This window comes from Colobus angolensis, unplaced genomic scaffold, assembly GCF_000951035.1.
Source record: "Colobus angolensis palliatus isolate OR3802 unplaced genomic scaffold, Cang.pa_1.0 Scaffold454, whole genome shotgun sequence".
Lineage (NCBI taxonomy): Eukaryota > Metazoa > Chordata > Mammalia > Primates > Cercopithecidae > Colobus > Colobus angolensis.
Window position 1 is genome coordinate 1,180,102 of NW_012117977.1, and position 26,730 is coordinate 1,206,831.

A 26,730-nucleotide genomic window follows, 5' to 3' on the forward strand; every position below is an offset into this window, starting at 1 on the left:
GGAGGGGAACAACACACACGGGGGCCTGTCAGGGGGTGGGGGGCTAGGGGAGGGAGAGCATTAGGAGAAATACCTAATGCATGTGGGGTTTAAAACCTAGATGAAGGGTTGATAGGTGCAGCAAACCACCATGGCACATGTATACCTATGTAACAAAGCTGCACATTCTGCACATGTATCCCAGAACTTAAAGTAAAATTTAAAAAAAAAAGACAGAAAAAGAAAAAGAAAAAGAAAATGCCGTCCGCGCATATCTCTTAGGAGCATAGGAAGGGTTGTGAACCAAAAAGCCAGGGCGTGGTCGCCCCGCCCACCGGCCTCTACATCACCACCCCTCGCGCCGCTTTCAAGAGCGGAGACTGGCTGTAAGCAAGAAAGAGCCCCGCCCCTAGTCTTATGACTCGCACTGAAGCGCCGATTCCTGGCTTTTGCAAGGCTGTGGTCGGTGGTCACTCGTGCTCTTGACCCTGGTCCAGCGAGCCTTTTCCCTGGTGTTGCAGCTGTTGTTGTACCGCCGCCGTCGCCTGCTCTGCGGGGTCATGGTGTGCTTCCGCCTCTTCCCGGTTCCGGGCTCAGGGCTAGTTCTGGTCTGCCTCGTCCTGGGTGAGTTGTCGGGCCCTCCCGATTAGTCTGTCCGCCTGGGCCCGGGGCGCCAGTTCAAAGCTACAACCTGAAAGACTGGTCCGAGGGGGAGGGGGTTGAGAGGCTCAGCAACTGACACTGGGCGGCGGCGTTGGCCCGGGGAGGCGAGCGGTGACCTAGAGAAGGCCTGACAGAGGGATGGCGGGGAAGAAGGGCCCAGGAGAGTAAGAAGGGGCCGGTAACGGGGGGTGGACGCCGAGGGAGTAGGCTGGGAGGAGTGAAGCGTGGAGAGGGTCAGAGTGGAAAGAGTAACTTGGGGAAAACACTGAGGAGTGAGCGTAGGAGGGTGGTACATGCAGATTTTGGGCGCCAGAGACAATTAGGAGAGTCCTGGTTTGCTGAGATCAGGGAAGAGTTTTGAAGATGGTGGAAAAACTATGGGGTGAGATAGGAAATTAAGAGAGGAGATCATGCCTGCCTGGAGTAGCTTGGGGGAAGAGTGTGGGTGGGGAACAGATGGGACAGATAGGACAGTAGAGCCTGAGGGGCAGGGACAGGGTTGGGCATTTTGAAGGTTGGAATTTGAGGCTGTGAAGAAAGGGTGATTCAAGAGATTAGGAGTGATGCTGGGTTTGAGTTTAGTAGTCATAGTTTTAAGGGTGAAGGAGCCTAAGGTAGCTGGGGCAATTTCCAGGAAAGAAAACTTGGACCCAACCTCTGGAGACTAAGGGGTTCGGTGGGAACTTTGATGGGGAGTGCACATCTGACTTGGAGGTATTGAGGATGTCGATTTTCTCCCAGTTTTGCTACTTCCTCCCAGCCAGACGCTGACAAAAAAACCCCAGACGTTTCAGTTAGGAGGGCCTCCCAGATGAGAGGTTTTGATAGACTGAGTTTGATAGACTACCTCTTTGCCTTCAGAGTCTTTTGTTTTCTTTCTTCCCCATCACACTAGCCTATTACCTCATTTTTTGGGGGGTGCAGGGAGCAGGTAGACAACTTGCTAAGGATTGGGTTGTTACCAGGGCCTCATTAGAATGGCTGGATGGGGCCGGGGCGCCGTGGCTCACGTCTGTAATCCCAGCACTGGGAGGCCGAGGCGGGTGGCCTCACCTGAGGTCAGGAATTCGAGACCGGCCTGGCCAACATGGTGAAACCCCGTCTCTACTAAAAATACAAAAATTAGCCAGGCGTCGTGGCACATGCCTGTACTCCCAGCTACTTGGGAGGCTGAGGCAGGAGAATCGCTTGAACCCAGGAGGTGGAGGTTGCAGTGAGCCAAGATCGTGCCATTACACTCCAGCCTGGGTGACAAGAGTGAAACTGTGTCTCTAAATAAATAAATAAATAAATGACTGGGTGCATGTTCGCTGATTGTGTTGTGCCCTAATAGGCAGTGGGTCCCTAACAGCTTTAATGCCTAAAGGTGAACTTTGACTAGTGTCTCTTCCTGACTTGATTCATGCTGTGCTTATTCTACCCACCTGCTCTTGCTATTTGTGACTTAATAAAATAACATAAAGAACAGACCCAGATGGAAGCGGGAAAGAAATAGAATTATTAGGGGTCTGAGAAAGCAGTGAGAGGTATACATTTTGTAATTCACATTTCAGTAGAATAAAATCAACACCCTGGAATAGTCATTCTTAACCAGGGGACATTTGGCAACTTTTGGAGACATTTTTGGTTGTCACAACTGGGGGATTGCTTTTAGCATCTAGTGGGTAGAGGCCAAGGATGCTGCTAAACATCCTAACTAAGCACAGGGCAGCCCCTCACAACAAAGAATTATCTTCCTGAAAATGTCATTGATAAACCCTGCTCAAAAACCATAGTATTGGAAGGGTTCTTGATTATCTAATTCAGTGACTCTCAAGGACCTTTTCATGGGTCTATGAAATCAAAACTTTGGAATAATGTTAAGAAGGTATTTGTCCTTTTTGGCTGGGCACAGTGGCTCACTCCTGCAATCCCAGCACGCTGGGAGGCTGAGGCGGGTGGATCACCTGAGATCAGGAGTTCAAGACCAGCCTGACCAACGTGGTGAAACCCAGTCTCTACTAAAAATACAAAAATTAGCCGGGTGTCGTGGCACATGTCTGTAATCCCAGCTACCTGGGAGGCCAAGGCAGGAAAATCGCTTGAACCCGGGAGGTGGAGGTTGTGGTGAGCCAACATTGTGCTACTGCACTCCAGCCTGGGCAACAAGAGCGACAACATTGTGCTACTGCACTCCAGCCTGGGCAACAAGAGCGAAACTCCATCTCAAAAAAAAAAAGAAAGTATTTGTCCTTTGTCCTTTTCACGCTCATCCACTCACCAGTGTACAGCGGAGTTTACCAGTGGCTACATAACATGTGATGACCTCACCACTCTGATCTTCTTATATTTTATACATTTCTCAGTTTTAATTTCTAATACTCTAAATACCAATACATATAAGTCACACAAACCTCTGTGAAGTCCTCAGTGGATAAGAAAGTAAAGGGGTCCTGACACCAAAACATTTGGGAATCCCTGATGTAGTTCAACTGTTCATAGGGTGCAGGAAACTCTTCTGTAGCACTTCTGAAAGGTGGCCTTGAGGCAGGCTTTGCTTGGATACTTAATTCGAAGCCTTAACTGTACCTTGGAGCACTTACTGAGGGCCAACTGACCCTAAGAAAGGATTGTTTACAATGGAAAGTACCTTATCAGTGACTAGAACACATCTGACCAAGGCATCTGTTAATCAGTAGTTCCCTGCCAGTTGAATCTGTGCACAAATACAACACTGCTATTGTTTGGGGAAAGTGAAAAAAAATAATAGTTGTCCTACTTGTTGGCTTTCATGTCATTAAATTTTTTTTGTTTTTTAATGAAAGCTTTTTTGTTTTGTTTTTACAAAAGCAGTGCTTACTCATTGCAGAAAATAAACATGCAAAAAGAAGCACATAAAAGAACCCATCAGCTCATCTGCTAGTTTGCCGTTTATTGATCGGGACTAACTAGATTCATCATCTTGGAAAATTTCCAAGATTGATCCCCTCCACCTCCAAGTTCAGAGCAGGATTTGGAAAAGTAAATATTAATAATGTACCTAGATCTGATTTTTAAGAGGTTCCAGGATGAAATAGAAACCATTTTTCTATACAGCTGCATTTTCTGATGGCTATGGTTCAGTGTGGAGCCCAAAGTCCTCCCATATGGCTTTTTCTCTCAAGAATTTAGCAGTTGCTTGGTGGGTTTTGCACAGGTTACTTTTCTGTATCAAAATGGATACCAAGAATAGGTTTTTGAAAACTCAGCAAATATTTGTAAAGTACCTACTATGTGGCTAGATCAATAAATATTTGTGAAGTACCTACTATGTAGCTAGAACTGTGCCTGGGTACTGTACAGGGTGCCAATGAAGGAGGACCTGTCCTAAATTTATAGTCTTATTAGCATTAGTGCTCTAGCTGTGCCAGTTTGACTTTGTAACTTTATAACTCTATCCCAGCTTCACCTTTTGAAAACAGCAGCTTTAGAGTTAGTACAGAAAAGGATTCTTAGAGGCTATATATTGGTCTTTTTCATAGAGATTAAATTATGCTGGTGTTTATTTGGATGAATTGTAACTGACCAGATAACTTTCCGAAGAGAAGCTATATGATTTAGAGGTGTTATAAAGTGGATAGTGAAAATCCTTTCTTTATATAATTGCCTAATTATGGTCCTTTTGTGATATCATAGATTTCAGGATTCTTCTGTGGTTATTGATTCTTATAACTAGCTTGACTTCTGTTTTTTGGTTTCTTTGTGGGTTTTTTTTGTTGTTGTTGTTTGTTTTGGGGTTCAGATTTTTGTTTTTTAGGTTTGAGTCTTTTCTGGGTGGGAAAAACCTCACAGAAATATTCTTAGTGTCCGTCACTGGTAGGAGCCTCTCCCTTCCACACATGTTTACAGAATGCCTATTGTGTCCCAGCCACTATATTAGGTGAAAGTGACAGAGGAATGGATAAGACAGATGAGGTTCCTGCTCTCATGGAGCTTACATTTTAGTGGGAGAAGAAAGCTCGACAGATAAATAATATAATGTCAGATAGTGATAAACACTATGAAGAGGTTGGGTGTGGTGGCTCACACCTGTAATCCCAGCATTTTGGGAGGTCAAGGCAGGCAAATCACCTGAGGTCAGGAATTTGAGACAAGCCTAGCCAACATGGTGAAACCCCATCTCTACTAAAAATACGAAAATTAGCTGGGCATGTTGCCCGGCACCTGTAGTCCCAGCTACTCAGGAAGCTGAGGCAGGAGAATTGCTTGAATCCAGGAGACGGAAGTTGCAGTGAGCCGAGATCACGCCACTGCACTCCAGCCTGGAGAACAAGAGCAAAACTCTGTCTCAAAACAAAACAAAACCCTATGAAGAAGATTACACAGGTAATGAGAAAGGAGAATGAGTAGATGATAGGAATGGGTGATGGTGGATGATCCTTCTTTATATTATGTGGTCAGAGGGCCTTCTATTATTGGGTGACATTTGGGCAGAGACCTGGGTGTTGGCAGGAGGCCAGCCATTTGACCATCTGGGGAAATAGGAATAAACCTTATCATTTGCAAAATCTTAGGTTACTAGCCTATTTTCCACTCTTTTTTGTTTCCTCCTAGTTTTAATCAAGTCTCTCCTATGGTAGCAGTCTCAAAGAGCAGAGACTACTTTATGTACTGTTATCTCCCATTTCCTACTTAGCATAGGGTCTGGTACATGGTTAACCCTTAGTAAATTTTTGTTGAAGATATTCATTGGTGGGCACTAGGGATATGATGGTAAACTAGACTCATTTAATCTCCTTTTTCTTCCATGAATTTTAAATGATGTTTTGCAAGAAGTACTTTTGGATTGAAAACTTCAAGATCAGTGCTAAGCAGTACAGATAATTATACAGTAATTTACTAAAGTATAATCCCATATAATAATGCTTACCTGTACTCCTTCAGATATACCTCCATCGTCTTGAAGGGGATAATATGGAGAATTAGGAAGTCCTTGGTGAGGAGAGTTAGGTTTTCACAAAGTTAGGTTTTCTCTGAGAGAAAACAAGCACTAAGATTTTTCTGTAGACTTAAAACATTTCATTTAACTGATAACTTTGATTTTGAGGTTCTACCAAATTATTCTAGTTATAATAGAGATACTGGAAAGGACAGGCTTGCATTAGTTTGTTAGTCATTGATTATCACATCTGATAGAGTTATAGATATTCAAATATGTCCCAAATACCAGATTAGTTTGTTAGTCATTGATTATCATATCTGATAGGGTTATAGATATTCAACTATGTCACAAATATCAGATTATCACATCTGATAGGGTTATAGATACTCAAATATGTCCCAAAAGAACAGCTTTGTTCCCCTATGTCTTTGGGTAGATTTTGTCTATAACCAAGGATTATTTCGTAGCACTGGAGCTGATTTAAATGACCCTTGATGCAGGAAGGCTGCTCTTCTTTCTGTAGTGCAAAAGCATTCTGATCATAATTTTTTATTAAAGTGATCAGAGATCCCCTCTGGCCCAAAAGTATACTTTGTAAGTACTTGTTGGTATCCTGCTATGCATTGTGAAAGAATTCTGGAGGTGTGCCAAACACTGCTCAACAATAAGCACTTTCCATTAGTTGAGTAGTATTGAATCTTGTTTCCTACCCACTCTCTGACCTTAAAAAATTAAGTCATTTTATAGCTTAAAAACATATTTTTATTAACTTTTAATGCTCTTTTTCATGTGTTCAACATTCTTACTTTAAAATCATATTACTTTTCTGTTTTAAGAAACTTACCAAAAAGCAAGGGTATAAGGTAACTGAATGCAATGAGTGTACCTATTATTAGGAATTATAAAGGAGAAGCAGTTAATCTGACTTAAACCTGTAGGAAAACCATCACTCTGAATAGAAAACAAAGACAAATAGGTACTGTATGCCTCTGTGTCCTATATTTTAAGAAGACCTTTTGCTCAACATGAGTTTGAGGACAAGAGTCCAGAATTTAATATGATGAAAGTAAACATAAAGCTAAAACGTGGGAAGGTTCCCTTTAGGTGCTGTGTTTACTAAAAAGGAGACTTGTAAATTGGTATCTAACTTGTTTGGCAAATTTCTTTTAGCTCTGAAGGGTTTATATGCTTTCAAAGAACCTATTGGAGAAATATGCACTATAATTCTAAACAAGGGTAACTTGCCCAAAGTCTCACAGCTAGGAAGTTGGACTGCCAGATTTGAATTCTAGCTCTTCAATTCCAGGAATGGGGACTCTCAATCACTTCATTTTATGATCAATCCATTATATCTTAGATCATTGTTCCGTTTCTTTTTATTGGTCTTGTTTTATTGCTAGCATTATGTTCTTCCCCCACCCCTAATTTTGTGTGTTTATATTTTTTCAGCTACGTTTTGGGTCAGATAGACTTGCAAAAACCTAGCCACTTTTTGCATTGTCATATGCTTGGGGAAGTAAGGTCTGTGTTCTCTGTGAGAGGTGTTTTTGTTTTTTGTTTTTTTGTTTTTTTGTTTTTTTTTTTGACAGAGTCTTGTTCCATTCCCCCAGGCTGGAGTGCAGTGGAGTGATCTTGGCTCATAGCAGCCTCTGCCTCCTGGGCTCAAGCAATGCTCCCACGTCAGCCTCCCGAGTAGCTGAGACCACAGGCATGCACCATCACGCCCGGCTATTTTTGTGTATTTTTAGTACAGATGGGGTCTTGCCATGTTGCCCAGGCTGGTCTTGAACTCTTGAGCTCAAGTGATCTGCCCCCCTCCCCTTGGCCTCCCAAAGTACTAGGATTACAGGTATGAGCCACTGCCCAACCAAGGTCTGGGTTCTAAAAGAATTTACAAATGACCTTTTTGGAAAACAGGATTGAGAGGATATTTGACTTTGAGAACGTTGATTTTGAGGCATACCTTTTTCATTTATTTAGAGTACAAACTCTCAGTTCTAAAATTACACACTCTAGAATATATTCATCTATGGTTTTTTAATGTCATAAAGCCTTTTAGCAATTGGGTATTGTAAAATCAAACACAGCAATAAGGATGGAAATTGCTTGCTAGAGACTTTTTAACAAAGTGTAAATATTTCAACTGTAAACTTACTTTCTGGGAAAAGTTCTGTTCCTAGCTTGAAATCCATGTCAAAATTTATTGAGGCAAAACCCAACATGAGGCTTGAAGGAATATCAGAAGACTTATAGGTTCAAGACTTGGAAGAGCTAAAGGACTGGCCTCTCTGTAATTAGATTAAGCTACGTTTTGGATCCCTATTGCAGTGTGTTTTCACCTTGATATAATCAATCAGTATTTATTGAAAATCTAATGTGCATTCAGCACTACTTGGAATGATAGGAGGTAGAGGAAAAGTAATACACATGGTGTCCCCTACCATGACACACATGATAGATGACATTCATATAAAAGACACACTGCTAGGGGTTGTGGCATAGATCAGATCATCTGGTCAAGGGAGCATACTGGAATTCAAATAAGTGACAGAAGTGTTATCTAAAGGGAATCTTGAATCTATCCATATATATCATTCATTCACAGACTTGGTACTTTTTTTATTAGTAACAAATTACTTGCTGTATATTATAATTTACCATGGCACACCAGTCTGTTATGAAGTGACAGTTGAAAACTGCTGTGTTGGAGCTTATGACAGTAGGAGGGACAGGATTTACTGCTATAAAATAACTGAATAATTCAGGATAATATAAAATATACTGAAATGGGATATGCATTATTACTGCTCCTTGAGGGCTTTTATAGTCAAGGAAAGCTTTGTGGAGAAAATGGCTACTGAAAAAACAGATAGCATATCAGCCCAGGTTCTTAATTGTAAGGAAGAGAAATACAATCTGATTGATTTTAAGCAGAAAAAAATTTATTAAAAAGATACTGGGATGTAATGCATATCCTTTGGCCCCACAGTTTCATTCCTAGATATACAGCCAACACACACACATACATGTGTTTACCAATATGTGCAAGAATGTTTGCAACAGTGTTTGTAATAGCATCAAACCGGAAACTATCTAAATGCCCATTAAAGGTAGCATAGATAAGTAGTTTCTTTTTCTTTTTCTTTTTTTTCTTTTTTTGAGACAGAAGTTCATTCTTGTTGCCCAAGCTGGTGGAGTGCATTGGCGCGATCTTGGCTCACTGCAACCTCTGCCTCTCGGGTTCAAGTGATTCTCCTGTGTCAGCCTCCTGAGTAGCTGAGATTACAGGCATGCGCCACCATGCCCAGCTAATTTTTATATTTTCAATAGAGGTGGGATTTGGCCACGGTGGCCAGGCTGGTCTCAAACTCCTGACCCCGAGTGATCCGTGCTCCTCGGCCTCCCAAAGTGCTGGGATTACAGGCATGAGCCACCACACCTGGCCTGTATTCACCTGATCATAGAAGGTTATACAGCAGTGAGCACAGACTGCAATTACGCACAGCATGGGTGAATCTCACAAAACCTAAAATTGAGTGAAAGAAACCAGACACAAAAGAGAGCATAGTGAATGATTTTATTTATATCAAGTTGAAAAATGGATAAAATTAATCTATAGTGTTAAAAATGAGGATAATGGTTACCCTTGGGAAGGGAATAGTAACTAGAAGGGGAAATAAAGAGGGCTTTGGAAGTGTAGTTGACCCTTGAACAACACAAGTTTGAACTGTGTGGATCTACTTATACATGGGTATAAGGCTCAAGCGATTCTCCTGCCTCAGCCTCCTAAGTAGCTGGGATTACAGGTGCCCACCACCAAGCCCAGCAAATTTTTAGTGGAGATGGGGTTTCACCATGTTGGCCAGGCTGGTCTCAAACTCCTCACCTCAAGTGATCCGCCCACCTTGGCCTCCCAAAGTGCTGGGATTACAGGTGTGAGCCACTGTGCCCAGCCCTCCTTATGATTTTCTTAACATTTTCTTTTCTCTAGCTTTATTTTCAAAACACAGTATATAATACATATATAACATACAAAATATGTGTTAATTAACTGTTTGTGTTGTTGGTAATGCTTCCAGTTAACACTAGGATATTAGTAGTTAAGTTTTGGGGGAGTCAAAAATAATATGCAGATTTTCAACTGTGCAATGGGTCAGCACCTGTTCTGGTAATGTTCTGTTTCTTGATATAAGTGGGTTTGGTTTGTGAAAACTATGTGAGCTGTAGACTTAATATTGTGTGCACTTTTCCCTTACATCTGTTATACTGTGCCTGTTTCTGTACATATGTTACATATGAAATGTTTATTAAAGGGATATATTGAGTAACTCAGAATTTCTGGTGCTCCTGGCTATATATACCAAATCCCAATTCAGGATTCAACAACCCAGATCATGCCACTGAACTGCACTACCACTGCGAAGTGTGAAATTGCAGCTTGCTCTGCTGGCCTTGTTGCCTGGGAGCTTGATCCTGCTTCTGCTACTCCACACCTGCCTCCCACCCTGTTCCACTCCTGGCTCCATTTGCAGCCCTCCTTTCAACGTGTGGGGTGGATACCTTTGTTAGGCAGAGCCTAGTAGCACAAGTGGTCCTCCTTACTGCAAGGGAGTCTGTGAAAGCAAGTATCCAGTGTTTTCAGCTTTTATAGTGGGTGGTGATTTCTACTAGAAATTGTAACAAGGGGACAAGGGGTATTTCAGATTTGGGGCAGCCAAAAAGAGAGGAAAATCCATCTTTGAGGTGAGCATTTAGGCCAATAGAAGAAAATAGACTTCAAGTGTTAGGAACAATAGAAGCCCAGGGTAGAGGTTGAATAGAGTATGGCATTTGAGCCCAGTGGAAACAAGTTTAACTGGATTAAAGGGTGTGCTCTGGGAAAATAGTTTGAGAAAAGAAAGCAATAGGATGGGACAAGATTAAAGATTACTTTGAAAGTCAGGCAGAGGAATTTAAATTTCATATGGGAATTTTGGAGCCAGTAAAAGTTTTTAAACAAGAAAGTGTTGTAAAAGGAAATGGTACTTAAGGATTGTTAATCTGGCAGCACTTCTAGGGGTATCTAGGCATTGTTTGTCATAATTTAGGTATGGGTTGATAGATTGGGAGTAGAAATAAAAGGCAAAGATTGGATTTAAGAGAAGATTTGAAGGAAAAAAAAATCAACAAAACTTCTTGAAGAGAAAGAAGTAGAGGTTATTTCTGAAACTGAGCTTGAGTGACTGATCCCACTCTTCATTTAGAGCTAGCGAGGCTGAGGAGGGACCCAGTTTGGAGGAAGTAGAAGAATGAATTTTAGTTTGGGAATTGCTAAGTTTGAGGTGAGAGATACTGAGTAAAAGTGGTCCCTGTGTAGTTAGAATTGGGGACCAAGAAGTGGAAAGAATTGTACTCCCAGGCATAAAGGCTGTGAAGGGAATGAAACAGAGTGTGCCAGAACCCTCGGGGTGTTTCTCAGCTCTTGTTTACAGGCCACCAGGTATACTATCTTGAATTTGGTTTCAAGTGATACGTTTGAACCACAACCTCTACCTTCTGTTTCATAAAACGTCAGTTCTCACACCCCAAGACACATTGATGCTATCACTATTTTACATGGTCTTCTTCCTGTTATTCTAATATCTTTGGAAAGAAAACGATTAATACATTTGAGGCTTTTCTTGGTTATTTTCAATACTTTTGAATGCTTTGAATACAAGGAGAATAATATACTAAAGCTAGAGACCTTAAACAAGACCAAGAAAGACTGAATATAAAAAGCAAACCTCCAGTTCATTAAAATTGTAAGTTGGAGCTCTTGGCTCCACGGCAGGGAGCCTTGGATCAGTAAGTGTGACAGCTCCCTTCCGTATTGTACTTAGAAAAGAATGATCGTAAAACCTACTTAGGCCTCACAAGGTCTTTTTGAGCCTTAGCCAATGCATTTAGTCACTGTCAGTAACCACAAGCTTTAGTATAATATTCTGGCTTGCAAAGCAGCCAGGTCTCCAGAGCATGACGATAGGCTCTTGTATACAACTTGAATGCTGTTGCTGAGGCATACCTTCTTGATATTCATCTTAACACTTTTCTGTAGTCTATAGCATGTCCGTACCTGTAGATGACAGTGGATTGCTCAGATATTTTTAAAGAGTATGCAAGTATCTTAACAGGAAACAGCTTACTCTTTGGGTAATGTGTGATACAGTGAAGAAAATCCCTTAAATGGTTGCTCAATATTTATGCTGCTGGCATGTTTGCTGGAATATTTTTTTACCTCTGAATTAGTATTTTGAGTCCTTGGGATCTTCAGTTTAATAGGTAATGTTTCTCTGTTTAAGTGTAGAAGATCAATCATGTTAGCTGAAAAGTCCCAAGGCTTTTCTGTCTCTGTAATATTTCTCTGCCTAAAGAGGTAGCAGGTTGAAAATTTAGGAAGTAACTTTGTGTCAAAAAATTCATCAGCCTTTCTAATCAATTAGATTTTAAAGTGAAACAAAGTGATAAACTTTGCATTTATAAGAATTCATGTTTTTCTTACGGATTTAACAGCCCTTTGCAACTCTACTTCCTTGGTTACATGATACTCGGAAAGAATATCTGATCACATCAGAATAAAATCGTTTGAGAAGACATCCATGTGTCATAGGTTGTGTAGCTTGCAACAGGATTTAAAGCAACAAGATAATAGAATCTATCATTATTTTTGCAGAGAATGTTTCACCAGCTGGTTTGAGAGGAGTTTTACACCCCTACCAGGCTTCCTCTTACCTCATTTACCTCAAAAATCACAAGTCCTAACAGGCAAACTGTAATAGCCTAAAACAAAACTAGTAAGGTATAAATGCACGTGGAAATGATTATTTGAAGGCAAAAGGCAAATAAATGTCACCAGTCTGAGCCATTACCTAAGCATCCTAGGTCTAGTAACCATTCTTTTGGTAAGGGATAATGCCAACTTTTTTATCAATAGGATTCTGTTAAAAATACAAAGAAAAACAGCAGGATACTATATATATACACATACATATGTGTATACTATATATAGTATCCTGCTGACTGCTGACTGCATGTATATGTGTATACATACATATGTATATATGTATGTATGTATATGTGTGTATACATGTATGTGTATATATAGTATCCTGCTGACTGCTGACATATATGTATGTGTATACATAGATATACTTTTGTTTCATTTTAGATCTGGTTGAACTTCAGTGGTGGATAGAGCTTGTTTTTAATTTGTATGTATTTTTGTAGTACAATTTTAAAATCTTATTTTTTAAAATAAATCCAGGAGCTGTGCGGTCTTATGCATTGGAACTTAATTTGACAGATTCGGGAAAAGCCACTTGCCTTTATGCAAAATGGCAGATGAATTTCACAGTACGCTATGAAACTACAAATAAAACTTATGTAAGTATATATTTTAATTTTTCTTTGAGTTTTATAGTAGGAATTTAATTGACTTTTTTAATCCTTTAGATACATGTATACAAATGAAATTCCACATTGACTGACTTAATGCTTAAACTCTGGGAGTTTTTTTAAGCATACACACTCGGAAGTTATTCTGTTTAGTGTTAGAATGAATATTTCTTCTGATTCATTGGTTCTTGGGAGTTTTTGTAGGACTTGATTAAGGGCAAATGATCTGAAGATGACTATATGGTGTTCAGGTCTAACTATTTCTGTAAAGTGTTTAAAATGTACTAGCACCAAAGCTTGCCCTTTTAAAAAATAGCTTCCCTTCTGGGCGTGGTGTCTCATGCCTGTGATCCCAGCATTTTGGAAGGCCAAAGCAGGAGGATTGCTTGAGCCCAGCCTTGGCAACATAGTGAGACCTCATCTCTACCAAGAAAAAATTTAAAAATTACCCAGGCATGGTGGCACATACATGTAGCTCCAGCCACTTGCCAGGTTGAGGGGGGAGGATTGCTTGAGCCCAGGAAGTTGAGTCTGCAGTGAGCCACGGTTGTGCTACTGCACTCCAGCCTGGGCAACAGAGCAAGACTCTAGCTCAAAAAAAAAAAAAAATGCTTACTTAGGTTGGTACAAAAGTAATTGCCATTAAAGGAACAAACCACAATTACTTTTGCACCAACCTAAGTAAGCGATTCTTTTTGGCACAAACAGCAATTACTTTTGCACCAACCTAACACTAAAATCTCCCCCTTTTTGGTGTCTCCTCTTAATCCCTTTGCCTTCTTATTTTCTTTTTGTTAAGGTCCTGACTACTTACAACCTAATTTTTTAAAAAATCAGTTTAAGAACAGCAGCTCAAGCAAGTTTTCCTTTTCTTTTTAGACATACATGAATTTATCCAGAGGAGTGGTATGTAGCTGAAGAATCAGGGACTGGTTTACACAGCAAACCAGGCAAAGGGCAACCTGGCCACGGAGAATGTATGATTTAGGCTGAAGTGGCATGCCCTGCATAAATGGTTGGTGCTACTTGCTCCCTGTTTGTTTCTCACCCCCAAATTTCTATTTCTTTTAGAAAACTGTAACCATTTCAGACCGTGGCACTGTGACATATAATGGAAGCATTTGTGGGGATGATCAGAATGGTCCCAAAATAGCAGTGCAGTTTGGACCTGGCTTTTCCTGGATTGCGAATTTTAGCAAGGCGGCATCTACTTATTCAATTGACAGCATCTCATTTTCCTACAACACTGGTGATAACACAACATTTCCTGATGCTGAAGATAAAGGTAACCTTAAGAATGGATGTGTGTTATGTTCTCTTGCTTTTTATTAATGATAATGTAAACAATTTAAAAATTGTTATGAATGTCTGTCTTCCTAACTAGCATGGAAACTTCATGTCTTTATACCCCTCCCACCGACCCCATGCATAGCACATATGCCGCCATCCAACACACTGATGATACTTGCTGTCATTGCTTGAGTGACTTACTGTATACCAGGTATTACCCTAAGTGTGTCACCTGCAGCATCTCACTTAATTCTTAACAGCAACCTTGGGAAGTAGATGTTTCATTTTTACAGGTAAAGGAAATGAGACTTGATAAGATGAAATGACTTCCAAACATCACACGATCTAGTAAGTGGCTGAGCTGGTGTTTGAAGCAGTCTATTGACCTGCAGAAGTCGTATACTTAACTCTTATTGATTTCATTCAGTAGTGGGCACGAAACAAAGGTTTGATGAATGAGAAAATGCTTTACTAATAGCTACTTTATTTTCAAGATGGAAAGTCTTACTATGTTGCCTAGGCTGGTTTCAAACTCCTGGGTTCAAGCAATCCTCATGCTTCACAGCCTCCTGAATAGCTGGGACTATAGGCATGCACCACTGCACCTGGCTACTAATAGCTATTTTAAATGTGTACAAGTTAAGTAACTTGAGATTAGGAGAAATGCCTCTTGTTCAAATCTTTTTATCATTTAGGTTGGATTTTGATTGAAAAGTAAATGATGATTAGTTAAAGGTATAGTAGTCCCTCATTACACTCAGGGGGTATCATTCTAAGACCTCCAGTAGATGCCTAAAACTGCAGTTAGTACCAAACCTTATACAGGAAATGCTATGTTTTTTTCATCTGATAACAAAGATGGCTACTAAGTGACTAAACGGATGGATAGTGTAGACAATGTTGATATACTGGATAAAGGCATGATTCATGTTCCTGGTTGGGCAGAGTGGGACAGCAAGAGATTTCATCATGCTACTCAGAACGGCGTACATTTTAAAACTTATGAATTGATTACTTTTGGAATTCTGCACTGAATATTTTCAGAGCTCAATTGACCATGGGTAACTGAAACCAGGGAAAGCAAAAACTGGATAAGGGGAGACTAAAGTCAATATTTGCTGTTATTTTAAGACAATTTCAGGTCAAAATGAACTTGGGAAGGCATCGGCAATTAGGCCATTCTAGTAATTCCCAGAACTGAAATGCATGTTAAAATATTTTGAAGATATACAGTGTAGAGGTTTATTTTATTTTATTTTTTTGAGCTGGAATCTCGCTCTGTCGCCCAGGCTGGAGTGCAGTGGTCTGATTTCAGCCCACTGCAACCTCTGCCTCAAGCAATTTTCCTGCCTCAGCCTCCTGAGTAACCGGGATTACAGGTGTGTGCCACCACACCTAATCTTTTTTAGTAGAGACGGGGTTTTGAGGATGGTCTCGAAATCCTGACCTCATGATCCACCCACCTCAGCCTCCCAAAGTGCTGGGATTACAGGCGTGAGCCACTGTACCTGGTCGAGATTTTAATTTTGTTAGGGATGTAATTCTCTTCTTTCTCCCCCTGCCCGTTGAGACTGAGTTAATGTGGTATTTGTAGTAGCTTAGCTCTTCACACAGATAGTGTTTCATTCTGACCCCAGAAACACAGGTAGATGGACTTTAGTTGCCTAGACCTGGGGATTAATAACTCATTTGGATTTATGGATATCAAAAGATCATATTTGAAAGAACCAGAAGTAAATAAGCTCATGTAAAACTTGGGAGGTATTGCAGAATGAGACTTGGAAATCAAATCCTAGTGTTCTTTTTACTAATCTCTTAGTTTGAGAGTATAACTAAAGCAAATGGTTATTGCCTATCTTATTAGTTTATCTTTGTACCCTGTTTTACCTTTCAGAGCTAGTATAAGATTTGCCCTTCACTTTCAAGTAGCCTAAGAATGAGCTGGGGAGACAAAGCTAAATGCTATTCCTGAGTTACGTGGAAAAATTGGAAAACATTGAGCTCAGTCGGATTTTGTTGTTGTTGTTTGCGTTTTTGTTTGAGGGAGTAGAGGGTTCATAAATCTCTTCTGACAGTGTGAGGAAAACTTTAGACTCCCTCTGAAAAAAGAAAAATTACACAGTAAACTTTGCATATGGAACATAGTCCCTGAACCCATATGTAGATCCCTCTGGTTAAGAGTGCCTGATTTAGGTCGAGCATGGTGGCTCATGCCTGTAATCCCAGTACTTTGGGAGGCCGAGGCAGACTGTTCACTTGAGCCAGGGAGTTCAAGACCAGCCTGGGCAACATAGTAAGACTTCATCTCTACAAAAGAAAAAAAAAAAAAAAGACTGGCTGATTTAAAAGTGTTCCCACAAGTGGTCCTGATTAAGAGGAGTGATAAAGGAAGGCTTAGTATGTGTTAGAGTAGTGAGAAAGCTTGGTAGAGAAGTAGGACCTGAGCTGAAACTCAGCTGATGGTAGAATTTGAATAAGTGGAGGATTTTGAGCAGGATGTTTCCAGCAGGGGGAAGCATAGCATATGCAGCAGTAATTGGAGAGCTGCCTGATTAAATCAGAGGCTGTGTGTGTAGCAGAAGGAAAATAAAGTTGGTGAAATGCAGTGGGCCTAAATTATAGGGACCTTGGAAGCCAAGGAAAGACATTTAGCTTCATGGGGTAGGCACTGGGGAATCATTTTAGGTTTTTAAAGCAGGAAAATGATATAACAAAAGCAGAGACAGTGACTTATAAGGAATATTCTGCAGGATTAGTTGAGAAGTGAGGAGACTGCAGGCAGAGATGCTGGCTTAAGAAGCTGTTATAGTAATCAAGGGCTGATGTAATAAATGCCTGGACTATGGGGGCAGCAGTTGTTAGCAGTTATTAGGAGGAGGTGTTTAATCTGACATATTTGGATAGAAAAACTATGGACCCTGAAATGTTAACACTTCTCTCTTTCCCCTTTTATTTAAAACAAAGGGAGGATTACTTTTTAAATTACTACCTTCTGTGTAATAATATTTGAAACTATTGGGAATGCTAAATGCCTTCCTGAAATGGACTATTGATAATTGTTTTTGATATCATTCAGTGTTTCAAGAATACTAATTTATGGCCGGGTGTGGTGGCTCACACCTATAATCCCAGGACTTTGGGAGGCTGAGGCTGGTGGGTCATTTGAGGTCAGGAGATTGAGACCAGCCTGGCCAACATGGTGAAACCCTGTCTCCACTAAAAATACAAAAATTAGCCGGGTGGTAGTGGCGCGTGCCTGTAATCCCAGCTACTTGGGAGGCTAAGGCAGGAGAATCGCTTGAACCCAGGAGGCGGAGGTTGTGGTGAGTCAAGATTGTGCCACTGCACTCCAGCCTGGGTGACAGAGGGAGACCCTGTCCCCTACTCCTCCCCCCAAAAATACTAATTTAGGCCGGGTGCAGTGACTCATGCCTGTAATCCCAACACTTAGGAAGGCCAGGCAGATCGCTTGAGCTCAGGAGTGTGAGACCAGCCTGGGCAGCATAGTGACACTCTGTCTCAAAAAATAAAAATAAAAAACCACGAATTTATTTTTAGGCATCTGATAATTGAAGTAACATTGAAGTTGCTTTTTTCTTTTTAAAAATTTTTTCATGATTAAATATAGAAATGTACTGGCCAGGTGTGGTGCTGGCTCATGCCTGTAATCCTAGCACTTTGGGAGGCCGAGGCAGGCAGATCACCTGAGGTCAGAAGTTCGAGACCAACATGGAGAAACCACATCTCTACTAAAAATACGAAAATTAGCTGGGCATGGTGGCGTTTACCTGTAATTCCAGCTACTTGGGAGGTTGAGGCATTGGTTGAACCTAGGAGGTGGAGGTTGCAGTGAGCTCAGATCACGCCACTGTACTCCAGCCTGGGCAACAGAGCAAGACTCCATCTCAAAAAAAAAATTATATATATAAGTTACATATATAATAAGGGTTTTTTAAAAGGCCCTACATATATATATACAAATATTCTATATATATAAAGATTATATATGTATACAGAGAATAATATAGCAGACCCATATGTACCCATTATCCAGAATTCATAAATGCTGTTTTTTTAATGTCTGTGTCACTTTTTGATTAAAAAGATAAAACGTTGATGATACAATTTATATTTCCTTTGTCTTCACTCCCCAGACCCATTTTCCTCCTTGCCTGCTAAGAGGCAAACACTTTCACGAATTTGGGGTGTAACCTTCCTGTCTTTATGTTTGTTTTTCACTACATAAGTACATGTTCATAAACAATACATAGTTTAAAAAAGCTATTCATAGTATAACTCCAATATGTCTGCAAGTTGTCTTTTCACTCATTTGTTTTTGAAGTCGGTCTATGTACAGCCAGTTCACGTATCTATTCATTTTTGTTAATGGTGAGAAGCAATTCTGGGAAAAATGTTCTAGTTCATTGTTTTTTGTTTGTTTGTTTGTTTTTGTTTTTGTTTTTTTTAAATTCCTATGGCCATTAGGGGGTGCCAAGGCAGCATTATATGGCTGCTTGCTACATGATGGAGAGGCACAGAAGGTGGCATATATTAAAGACCTTGGATACTTTTCCTTTCTTGCTACTTCTCCAAAAGAAGCCAAACCACTTAGGTGACCATCATCTTTTGAAGTTTCACTATACGCAGGCTAATAAAAACTATACGAAATGGCTGTAACTTACTGCTTTCATATTCTGAAGATTCCCTGAAATTGAATCATCTTTAAATTTAATCCAGGAAGAGGTTCTATAAGCTCATTGGAGTTAATATAACTTACTTGGGACTAGTAAAACGAAAATAAGGATTTACTATACAAATCCATGATTAATCCATCTCTCTTGCTTCCTTAGTTACAGTCACTAAGTCCTGTTGATTCTACCATAGATAAGTGTTTTCAGTTTGGCTTCTTTGCTCTCTTTCCACTGCCCCACACCATCTTAGTTTAGGCAACCCTCCCTTACCCTTCACCTTAACCAGACCATCACCCTCTGGTTTCCCTCTAAAGTGGCTTCCCTGAAAAGTTTTCCCCCATGCCTATCCCCTACAAACTTGCTATCTTCCTTAAAATAAATTATATATATATGTCATTTCCTGCTTTAAAAACAGAAGCTAGCCCTCCACTGCTAAAAAGAAAAGCCCAAACTGGCCTTAGATCATAGAAGATGCTTTAAAGTATGGTTACCTGCAACTTGTCTTTCCTTCTCAACCCCCATTTCTTTTTCTTTTTTTTTTTTTTGTCTTGAGACAGAGTTCTGCTCTTGTCATCTAGGCTGTAGTGCAGTGGGCGATCTCGGCTCACTGCAACCTCTACCTCCCGGGTTCAAGCGATTCTCCTGCCTTAGCCTCCCAAGTAACTGGGATTACAGGTGCCCGCCACCACGCCCAGCTAATTATTGTCTTTTTACTAGAGACAAGGTTTCACCATGTTGGCCAGGCTGGTCTCAGACTCCTGACCTCAGGTAATCCACCCTCCTCAGCTTCCCAAAGTGCTGGGATTATAGGTGTGGGCCACCGTGCCCAGCCCCTGACCCCCATTTCTTCTTCCCCCTTACTCCTTATGTTTTAGCCACAGTGAACTGGTCATGCCCTTGAGCATGCTATACCCTTTGTCACTTTAGGCCTGGGGTAGGGCAGGCAGAGAGAAGAAGAAAGCCTATACAAATATATTTACATTATCATTTTTCTCCTACCTTCTTGGAAATAGCCATTGTTAATCTTGTTTTATAGGAATTCTTACTGTTGATGAACTTTTGGCCATCAAAATTCCATTGAATGACCTTTTTAGATGCAATAGTTTATCAACTTTGGAAAAGAATGATGTTGTCCAGCACTATTGGGATGTTCTTGTACAAGCTTTTGTCCAAAATGGCACAGTGAGCACAAACGGTGGGTACTTAAAGAATATATTTCTCTACTTGGATCCTAATTTAAGAGTAGAGTATACCAGGTAGCCTTCATTGAAGTCATTATCTGAAAGCATTTATGTATTAAGGTTTATTCATAGCTTCTACTAGGCTATAAAGTTTTTGTAAATAATAGCAATTCGTATTATTGTAGAACTTACAATTTAAAGTTTTTGATGTACAAGTTGTGGAATGGTCTTTAAAAAGACACTAGCTATACTGTTCTCAGCTAATAAAACCTAATCATTGTTTGAACAGCTCCTCGGATAGCTTGATTATCAGCTTTTTTTTTTTTTTTTTAGCAGTTCTAAGACCAAAGCTTAGAAATCAGATGCATGTTCTAATCTTGAATTTTTAAAGTTGATTTTGTAATTTTTATATAGCTTTATGGAAAGGTAATAATTTCTCATTCACCAGTGCTGGAAAACTACTGACACTTCCTAAGAAGAGGTTGAAATGCCTATGATTTACCATAGGGCTAATGCAAATAAATGGTTCATTTGTATTTAAGTCCTTTGGTGATTTCTAAGCTTTTTTCTGGTAAACAATATCCTTCCTTATGGTGGGTTGTATGTGGGAATAAAGAACCAAAAAATTTAAGACTTAAATTTCTGAATTTCATATCAGGCAGGCAAAGTTCTTTGGGAATAAAAAGATTTAAGGGTCTGAAAAAGATGAGTATGTGGCCATGTGTGAGCTGATAAAGCATATGGATGTGTCCTGAGTTTGCTGTGTCATAACTCATATAGATAGTCTGTATATGAAGCAGCAGTTTAAGAACCTCTGCCTAATTTAGTTTCAGATATACTAACAATATATTCTCTTCCCCTAATATAACCCTTTTGGACTTCTATTATGAGAATTTTTTTTGGTTTTCCCTGGCCTTATGAATTAAGAAAATATCCACTTTGGTTTCTTTTGTCCCTTTTTGCTTGTTTTAGAGTTCCTGTGTGATGAAGACAAAACTTCAACAGTGGCACCCACCATACACACCACTGTGCCATCTCCTACTACAACACCTACTCCAAAGGAAAAACCAGAAGCTGGAACCTATTCAGTTAATAATGGCAATGATACTTGTCTGCTGGCTACCATGGGGCTGCAGCTGAACATCACTCAGGATAAGGTATAGGTGTCTATTTTTATCAATACATCCTTTTTGTATTTCATTTGAAATATTTCGTATCCTACCTTCAGCCCAAAGGTAGTAGAATGGTTCAGTTTTTTGTTTTGTTTTGTTTTGTATTTTTGAGACAGAGTCTCACCCTGTCGCCCAGGCTGGAGTGCAGTGGCATGATCTTGGCTCACTGCAACCTCCACCTCCAGGGTTTAAGCGATTCTCTTGCCTCAGCCACCTGAGTAGCTGGGATTACAGGCGTGCACTGCCACGCAAAACTAGTTTTTTTGTATTTTTAGTAGAGATGGGGTTTTATCATGCTGGCCAGGCTGGTGTTGAACTCCTGACCTTAAGTGATCCACCCGCCTCGGCCTCCCAAAGTGCTGGAATTACAGGCGTGAGCTACCACACCTGGCCTGATTAAGTTTTAAATGGAGATTTTATGTTGGCTTGTTGAACTTTGATTAGTTAGGAGTTACTATAACCATGAAGTGTTAATGTCACTTTCAGGTGTTGTGTTGGCCGGCAGAAAACCTAGCAGTTTAAAGTACTCTTTGGGGTTTAGATTCTATTTGCCATCAGTGGATCAGAGTACAAACAATTGGCCTTTATTTCGGTCAGTTTAAAATATAACTTCTTCACACTTTGATCTGAAATGCAGTGTAGGTTGGTATACAGGAATGGCACAGCTATCTGTTTCTCCAGCTATTTGATGAATAGTGTAGATGTGCTCAAGTACATGATGGCACTTCTAGTTGCAATGTTCCACTGAGGCTATAGAGGGAGGGAGTGCCAAGGAACAAATCCGATTTCCAGGATCCTGTGACTTAAACAAACGAGACAGATGGCTCTTGTGCTCCATAAAAATGTGTGTTTTCATTTGGCTCATTACTGTAGAAGCTTTCCTCTTGTTTTTTTTAAAGTCATCTGAGTCATAGCTTGAGGACCCACGCCAACTTTGTTTGAAAATTAAGACACCATGAATTTAAGTATCCAGACAAAAGATTTTTTGTTCCACGCTGAAGTTGGTTTTGGTAGCATATAAGGCTTTGCTGGCCACTTTTATAGCTAACCTGTACCTTTTCCCTTTTTTCTTCTCTTGAAGGTTGCTTCAGTTATTAACATCAACCCCAATACAACTCACTCCACAGGCAGCTGCCGTTCTCACACTGCTCTACTTAGGCTGAATAGCAGCACCATTAAGTATCTTGACTTTGTCTTTGCTGTGGTGAGTAACAGATTTTTCTTAAAGTTAGGTTCATTCTCTTAGAAACACATCTGAAAGTCTAAATAATTGCATGGGGAGAGGGGGATATTTAGCTTTATTTTCCAGTTCTACAGTACTCAATTATAAAGTGTAGTCCATTCATCCCTCAGAGTCTGTGCAATGGTCTGTGGACTGGACTCTTACATTAATGTTCACCAAGAGTGGCCATTTTGCCATTATACAGACTCTAGGGTAGGAGCAAGAATTAACTCACATCAAAAAAACACAATTGTCTAATCTATCCATATATAAGTAATTTCCATGATAATTTTTTCTCTGTTATTGGTTAGGTGATGCTCATGTTTTTTTATGATACTATTTTAAGCCATTTGGAGGCTATATTATTTGTAATAGTGTCAGTAATAAAAATAGGTAACATCTATTGAGTACTATGTACAAAGCTCTGTGTAATTGTGTATATGAATTCATTAAATCAGGACAATTTATAATGGCAGCATTCAGGTTTTTGTTGTTGATCAAGAGCTGAAACCTAAACAGAAGGTTTTGGGTTAAGCATACCTGTTCTACTTCTTGCTAGCATAAATTAATCATTGGGGACCTTTATTTCCACCTTCTCAGAAGCAATTATTATTCCCATAATTTCTTTGAGGGGACGTATGTGTGAACATGTTGTGGCAAATGAGACTGGTGGAATAGAAGATAGCTCTAAGTGAGGGAAAATGTTGAACCACCAACTATTCTCAAACTAAAAATATTGTATAATTAGATAAAAACCAATTCTGCTTTTAAATCAGATTACTGTGTTTGGGGATGGGGAAATAATCTCAATATCTGATATATAAAAAGTAGGTATGTTGTTATTTCATATGTGAACTTGGTATTTTGAATCTAAAGCACATTTTTCTCTTTAGAATATATGCCTAGTAATTGAGGATTACATTTAAATGCTTACATTTTGGAAAGGTTTACAAAAATCTTCCTTTTTCCAGCATTCAAATAATTCCTCTGTTAAAGTACCATGTGACCAGTGAATTACTATTGAAAATGTCTAATTAAACTTGTCCTCTCCATAATGGTAAAAGCAAGCCTCAGGCACATTCTCTTTTAAAGTTACCTCATAGGAGCTGTGGTCAATAAGAACGAAGAAAGTAGTATTTTGGGTTTATTCCCTTTCAAGTGATTGAGTTTGATCTTTCTAGCTGTGGTAGACTCCTAAAAGGAACGTGATTTCTCTTGACTCTTATATGGCAATGTTTAGTATTTAAGAATTACGATATTTAAGTTACCCAGCAGGCTATTTTAAAACGTAATCCAAAATAGTGACATTTTAATCATGCTACAGGCACTCTGAAAAATCAGAGATACCTGCAATGTCCCCAGAGTTCAGTGGGACCCATTATTGCCTTCAACCCTGTCATGATAGATGCTCCTTAGGAGAATTTATAGAACTTGAGTGCGTTATGTGCAGGCTGCTATGGTGGGTTATGAAGAAGAAAGCCAATATTCTTAAAGTGCCCACAGTTTAGTCGTAATGGGAGAAATCTACAAATAATTACCATTTTTGTGAAAGGCCTACATGCCATGACAAGGTTTTTGAACTCGATTCTGTGGGCAGTAGAGTACTGTGGAAGGTGTATATGAAATGGGATGAGTGCCAAACCAGAGAATAGTACAAAGTGCTGCAGGAGAATGGAGGAGGGAGAGGTTAATTCTGGATGGAGGAGAGTCAGGAAGGTTTAATGGCAGGGATGGCATTTGAGCTGGGCCTTTGAGGATGGGTCAGATTTGTATATAGGGAGATAAGGAGAGTAAGTGGGAAGGTACAGGTTATCCCTGGATAAAGGGCATAATCAAGACCAGCTGGGAGAATGAGGAGTGTTACATGTTTAGTGAAAGTATGGAAAAGTCGTTGAGACAAATTGTGGAGTCTTGAATGCCAAGCCAAGATGTAGCCTAAGTTGAAGAGGGATGTGATGAAGGTGTGAAGTCCTCCTGTATGCGTCCTCCTGAAATTTCTCTCAAGTCTGTCCCCTAGCTTTTAATCCCCATTTGCTTTGCTCTGGGTCCAGTCCACATTACCTCTTGCCTGGACCATTCAAACAGCTCCTGCCTGATTGCTCCTCTTCCTCACCTTCTCCAGTGTTCTACATCAACGTAACCTTCCTAAAGCACATCTCTCCATCAATGTTTCTCTCTTTCTTCCCCTTCCCTTCCCTCCCCTCCCTTTCCTCCCCTCCCCTCCCCTCCTCTCCCTGGACTCTCGCTCTGTTGTCCAGGCTGGAGTGCAGTGGCAAGATCTCAGCTCACTGCAACCTCCACCTCCTGGATTCAAATGATTGTCCTGCCTCCGCTTCCCGAATAGCCAGGACTACAGGCATCTGCCACCACTCCTGGCTAATTTTTTGTATTTTTAATAGAGATGGAGTTTCACCATGTTAGCCAGGATGGTCTCGATCTCCTGACCTCGTGATCTGCCCACGTCACAGTGTTTCTCTTTTGCCAACAAAGTAACATCTAAAGTCCATGGCTGGGTAGTTCAAGCACTCTTTTCTCCCATGCAATGCAGCCTGCATTTTCAGCCTTCACTCCCTCTTTATGAACCTTATGTTTCCTTTAGTTCCTTCAGGGTGCTTCCCTCACCCTGTCCTCTATGCACTTCTTGTGAGGTAAGAGAACATAGTAATAATAATTACATAGACTCTGCAGCCATACTTTTTGAATTTAAATCCCAACTCACTGACTACCAACCATGTAGCTTTGGGGGAAGTTACCTAACATGTCTGTGCTTCGATTATTCCCAAAATGGGGATGATAAGAGCACCTATTGCATAGGAGTGTTGTAATTACTCAGGGAAGCATCATATGTAAAGTTTTAAGAACAATGCTGGGCACTTAGTAAGTGCTCAAATGCTAGCATAAAAATTTGAGATTATGCTTATTTTCTAACTACTGTTATTTATGCTGTTGCTCTGTCGAATACCCCTTTTCCTGCTTGTTTCCTAAGAGAATCCTGCCCGGTTCAAAATGCTCCATCACTAAGCTGGCATTACTTTTTCTCCTCCCTTAGTTGGAAGTGATTTCTCTCCTATTTTCATGACTTCTTACTTTCTTTTTTGTAATATGGTTATTTATGTGTTTACCTTGCCTTCCCAGGCAGATTGCTAACAGGGTGAAGGCGGGATTGAAGTGTGGTTCATTTTGGTAGCTCCTGCCGTACTCGCACTCTGAAATTATTAGAATGACTGGCTGATCAGATGAGTACTTTAGAAAGATAATAACAGTGAAAAGGAAAGATTAGGGCTGGAGGGGCTGAAAGGCAGGAAGCCCACTTAAGAGGCTGCTATGATGCAGGCTGGAGGTGGTGAGGTCTCAGCAAGTGACAGGAGGAATAAAATTGAGGCCATAAATCTTCAAGTGTCTGAGATCCACATGACTACACCTGTGCTCCAAAAGTTGGAAAGAAAATACAGAGGAAAGGGGTTTCTGTCAGATTATGAGTTCTCTTTTACTTAGTTACAGTTTATTCTACAGCATGGTTTCTTCTTCTGTGTAATAGTGTTAGATTGCTTTTCTTCTGTGGATATTAACTGTATCTGTTATCTGTAGACAGCTGTGATATGTTAATTAACTGGAAGCTCTTTTTCAAACAGAAAAATGAAAACCGATTTTATCTGAAGGAAGTGAACGTCAGCATGTATTTGGTTAATGGCTCCGGTAAGCGAAGCATTGGCCTGGGGAAAAAGACTGTGGGTTACCCTGAAGGATTAGAAATTACAGTGGTCTTATTACCAAATTGCACCTTATTTAATGAAATAGAAGATGCTATGTAAAAAGTGTGTCTTGATCATACCTTAAAATCAGTAACTTAGAACTATGATGTTCTTTTTCTGTATCCCATCTTTTCAAAGTATGGTAGATAATAATTAAGGATGTGACTGATTTTTAGACTATAGAAACATCTATGGAAAGATAAGGGAACCTAGTGATTGCAAGAATTGCTTTTTGTGGGTTGATCTTGTCCCCCAGGCTCCCATGCTTCACTGAAAAACCCTGAGGACTGTTCCTTTTTTTTTTTTTTTTTTTTTTTTTTTGAGACAGGGTCTCACTCTGTGCCCAGGCTAGACTGCAGGGGCGTGACCACAGCTCAATCCCAGGTTCAAGCCAACCACCCACCTTAGCCTCCCAAGTAGCTGGGACTACAGCTGTGCACCATCATGCCCAGTTAATTTTTTTTTCT

At 40.2% G+C, this 26,730-nt stretch overlaps 1 protein-coding gene across 4 annotated transcripts in view; it reads left to right on the top strand.

Annotated features, from left to right (window-relative positions):
• The first annotated feature begins 300 nt into the window (after positions 1 to 300).
• LAMP2 (lysosomal-associated membrane protein 2) overlaps positions 301 to 26,730 on the top strand; it is a 42,296-nt gene continuing 15,866 nt past the window's right edge. For 3 of the 4 annotated variants that reach the window (XM_011957995.1, XM_011957994.1, XM_011957996.1), the window contains exons 1-7: positions 301 to 603; positions 12,825 to 12,943; positions 14,027 to 14,240; positions 19,973 to 20,131; positions 21,090 to 21,274; positions 22,371 to 22,493; positions 26,144 to 26,207. In XM_011957995.1, the coding sequence (XP_011813385.1) occupies positions 540 to 603; positions 12,825 to 12,943; positions 14,027 to 14,240; positions 19,973 to 20,131; positions 21,090 to 21,274; positions 22,371 to 22,493; positions 26,144 to 26,207 (928 nt within the window). In that variant the 5' untranslated portion in view covers positions 301 to 539. Of the gene's footprint in view, positions 807 to 12,824; positions 12,944 to 14,026; positions 14,241 to 19,972; positions 20,132 to 21,089; positions 21,275 to 22,370; positions 22,494 to 26,143; positions 26,208 to 26,730 lie in introns of all 4 variants that reach the window. The other variant, XM_011957997.1, reaches the window with a different exon arrangement.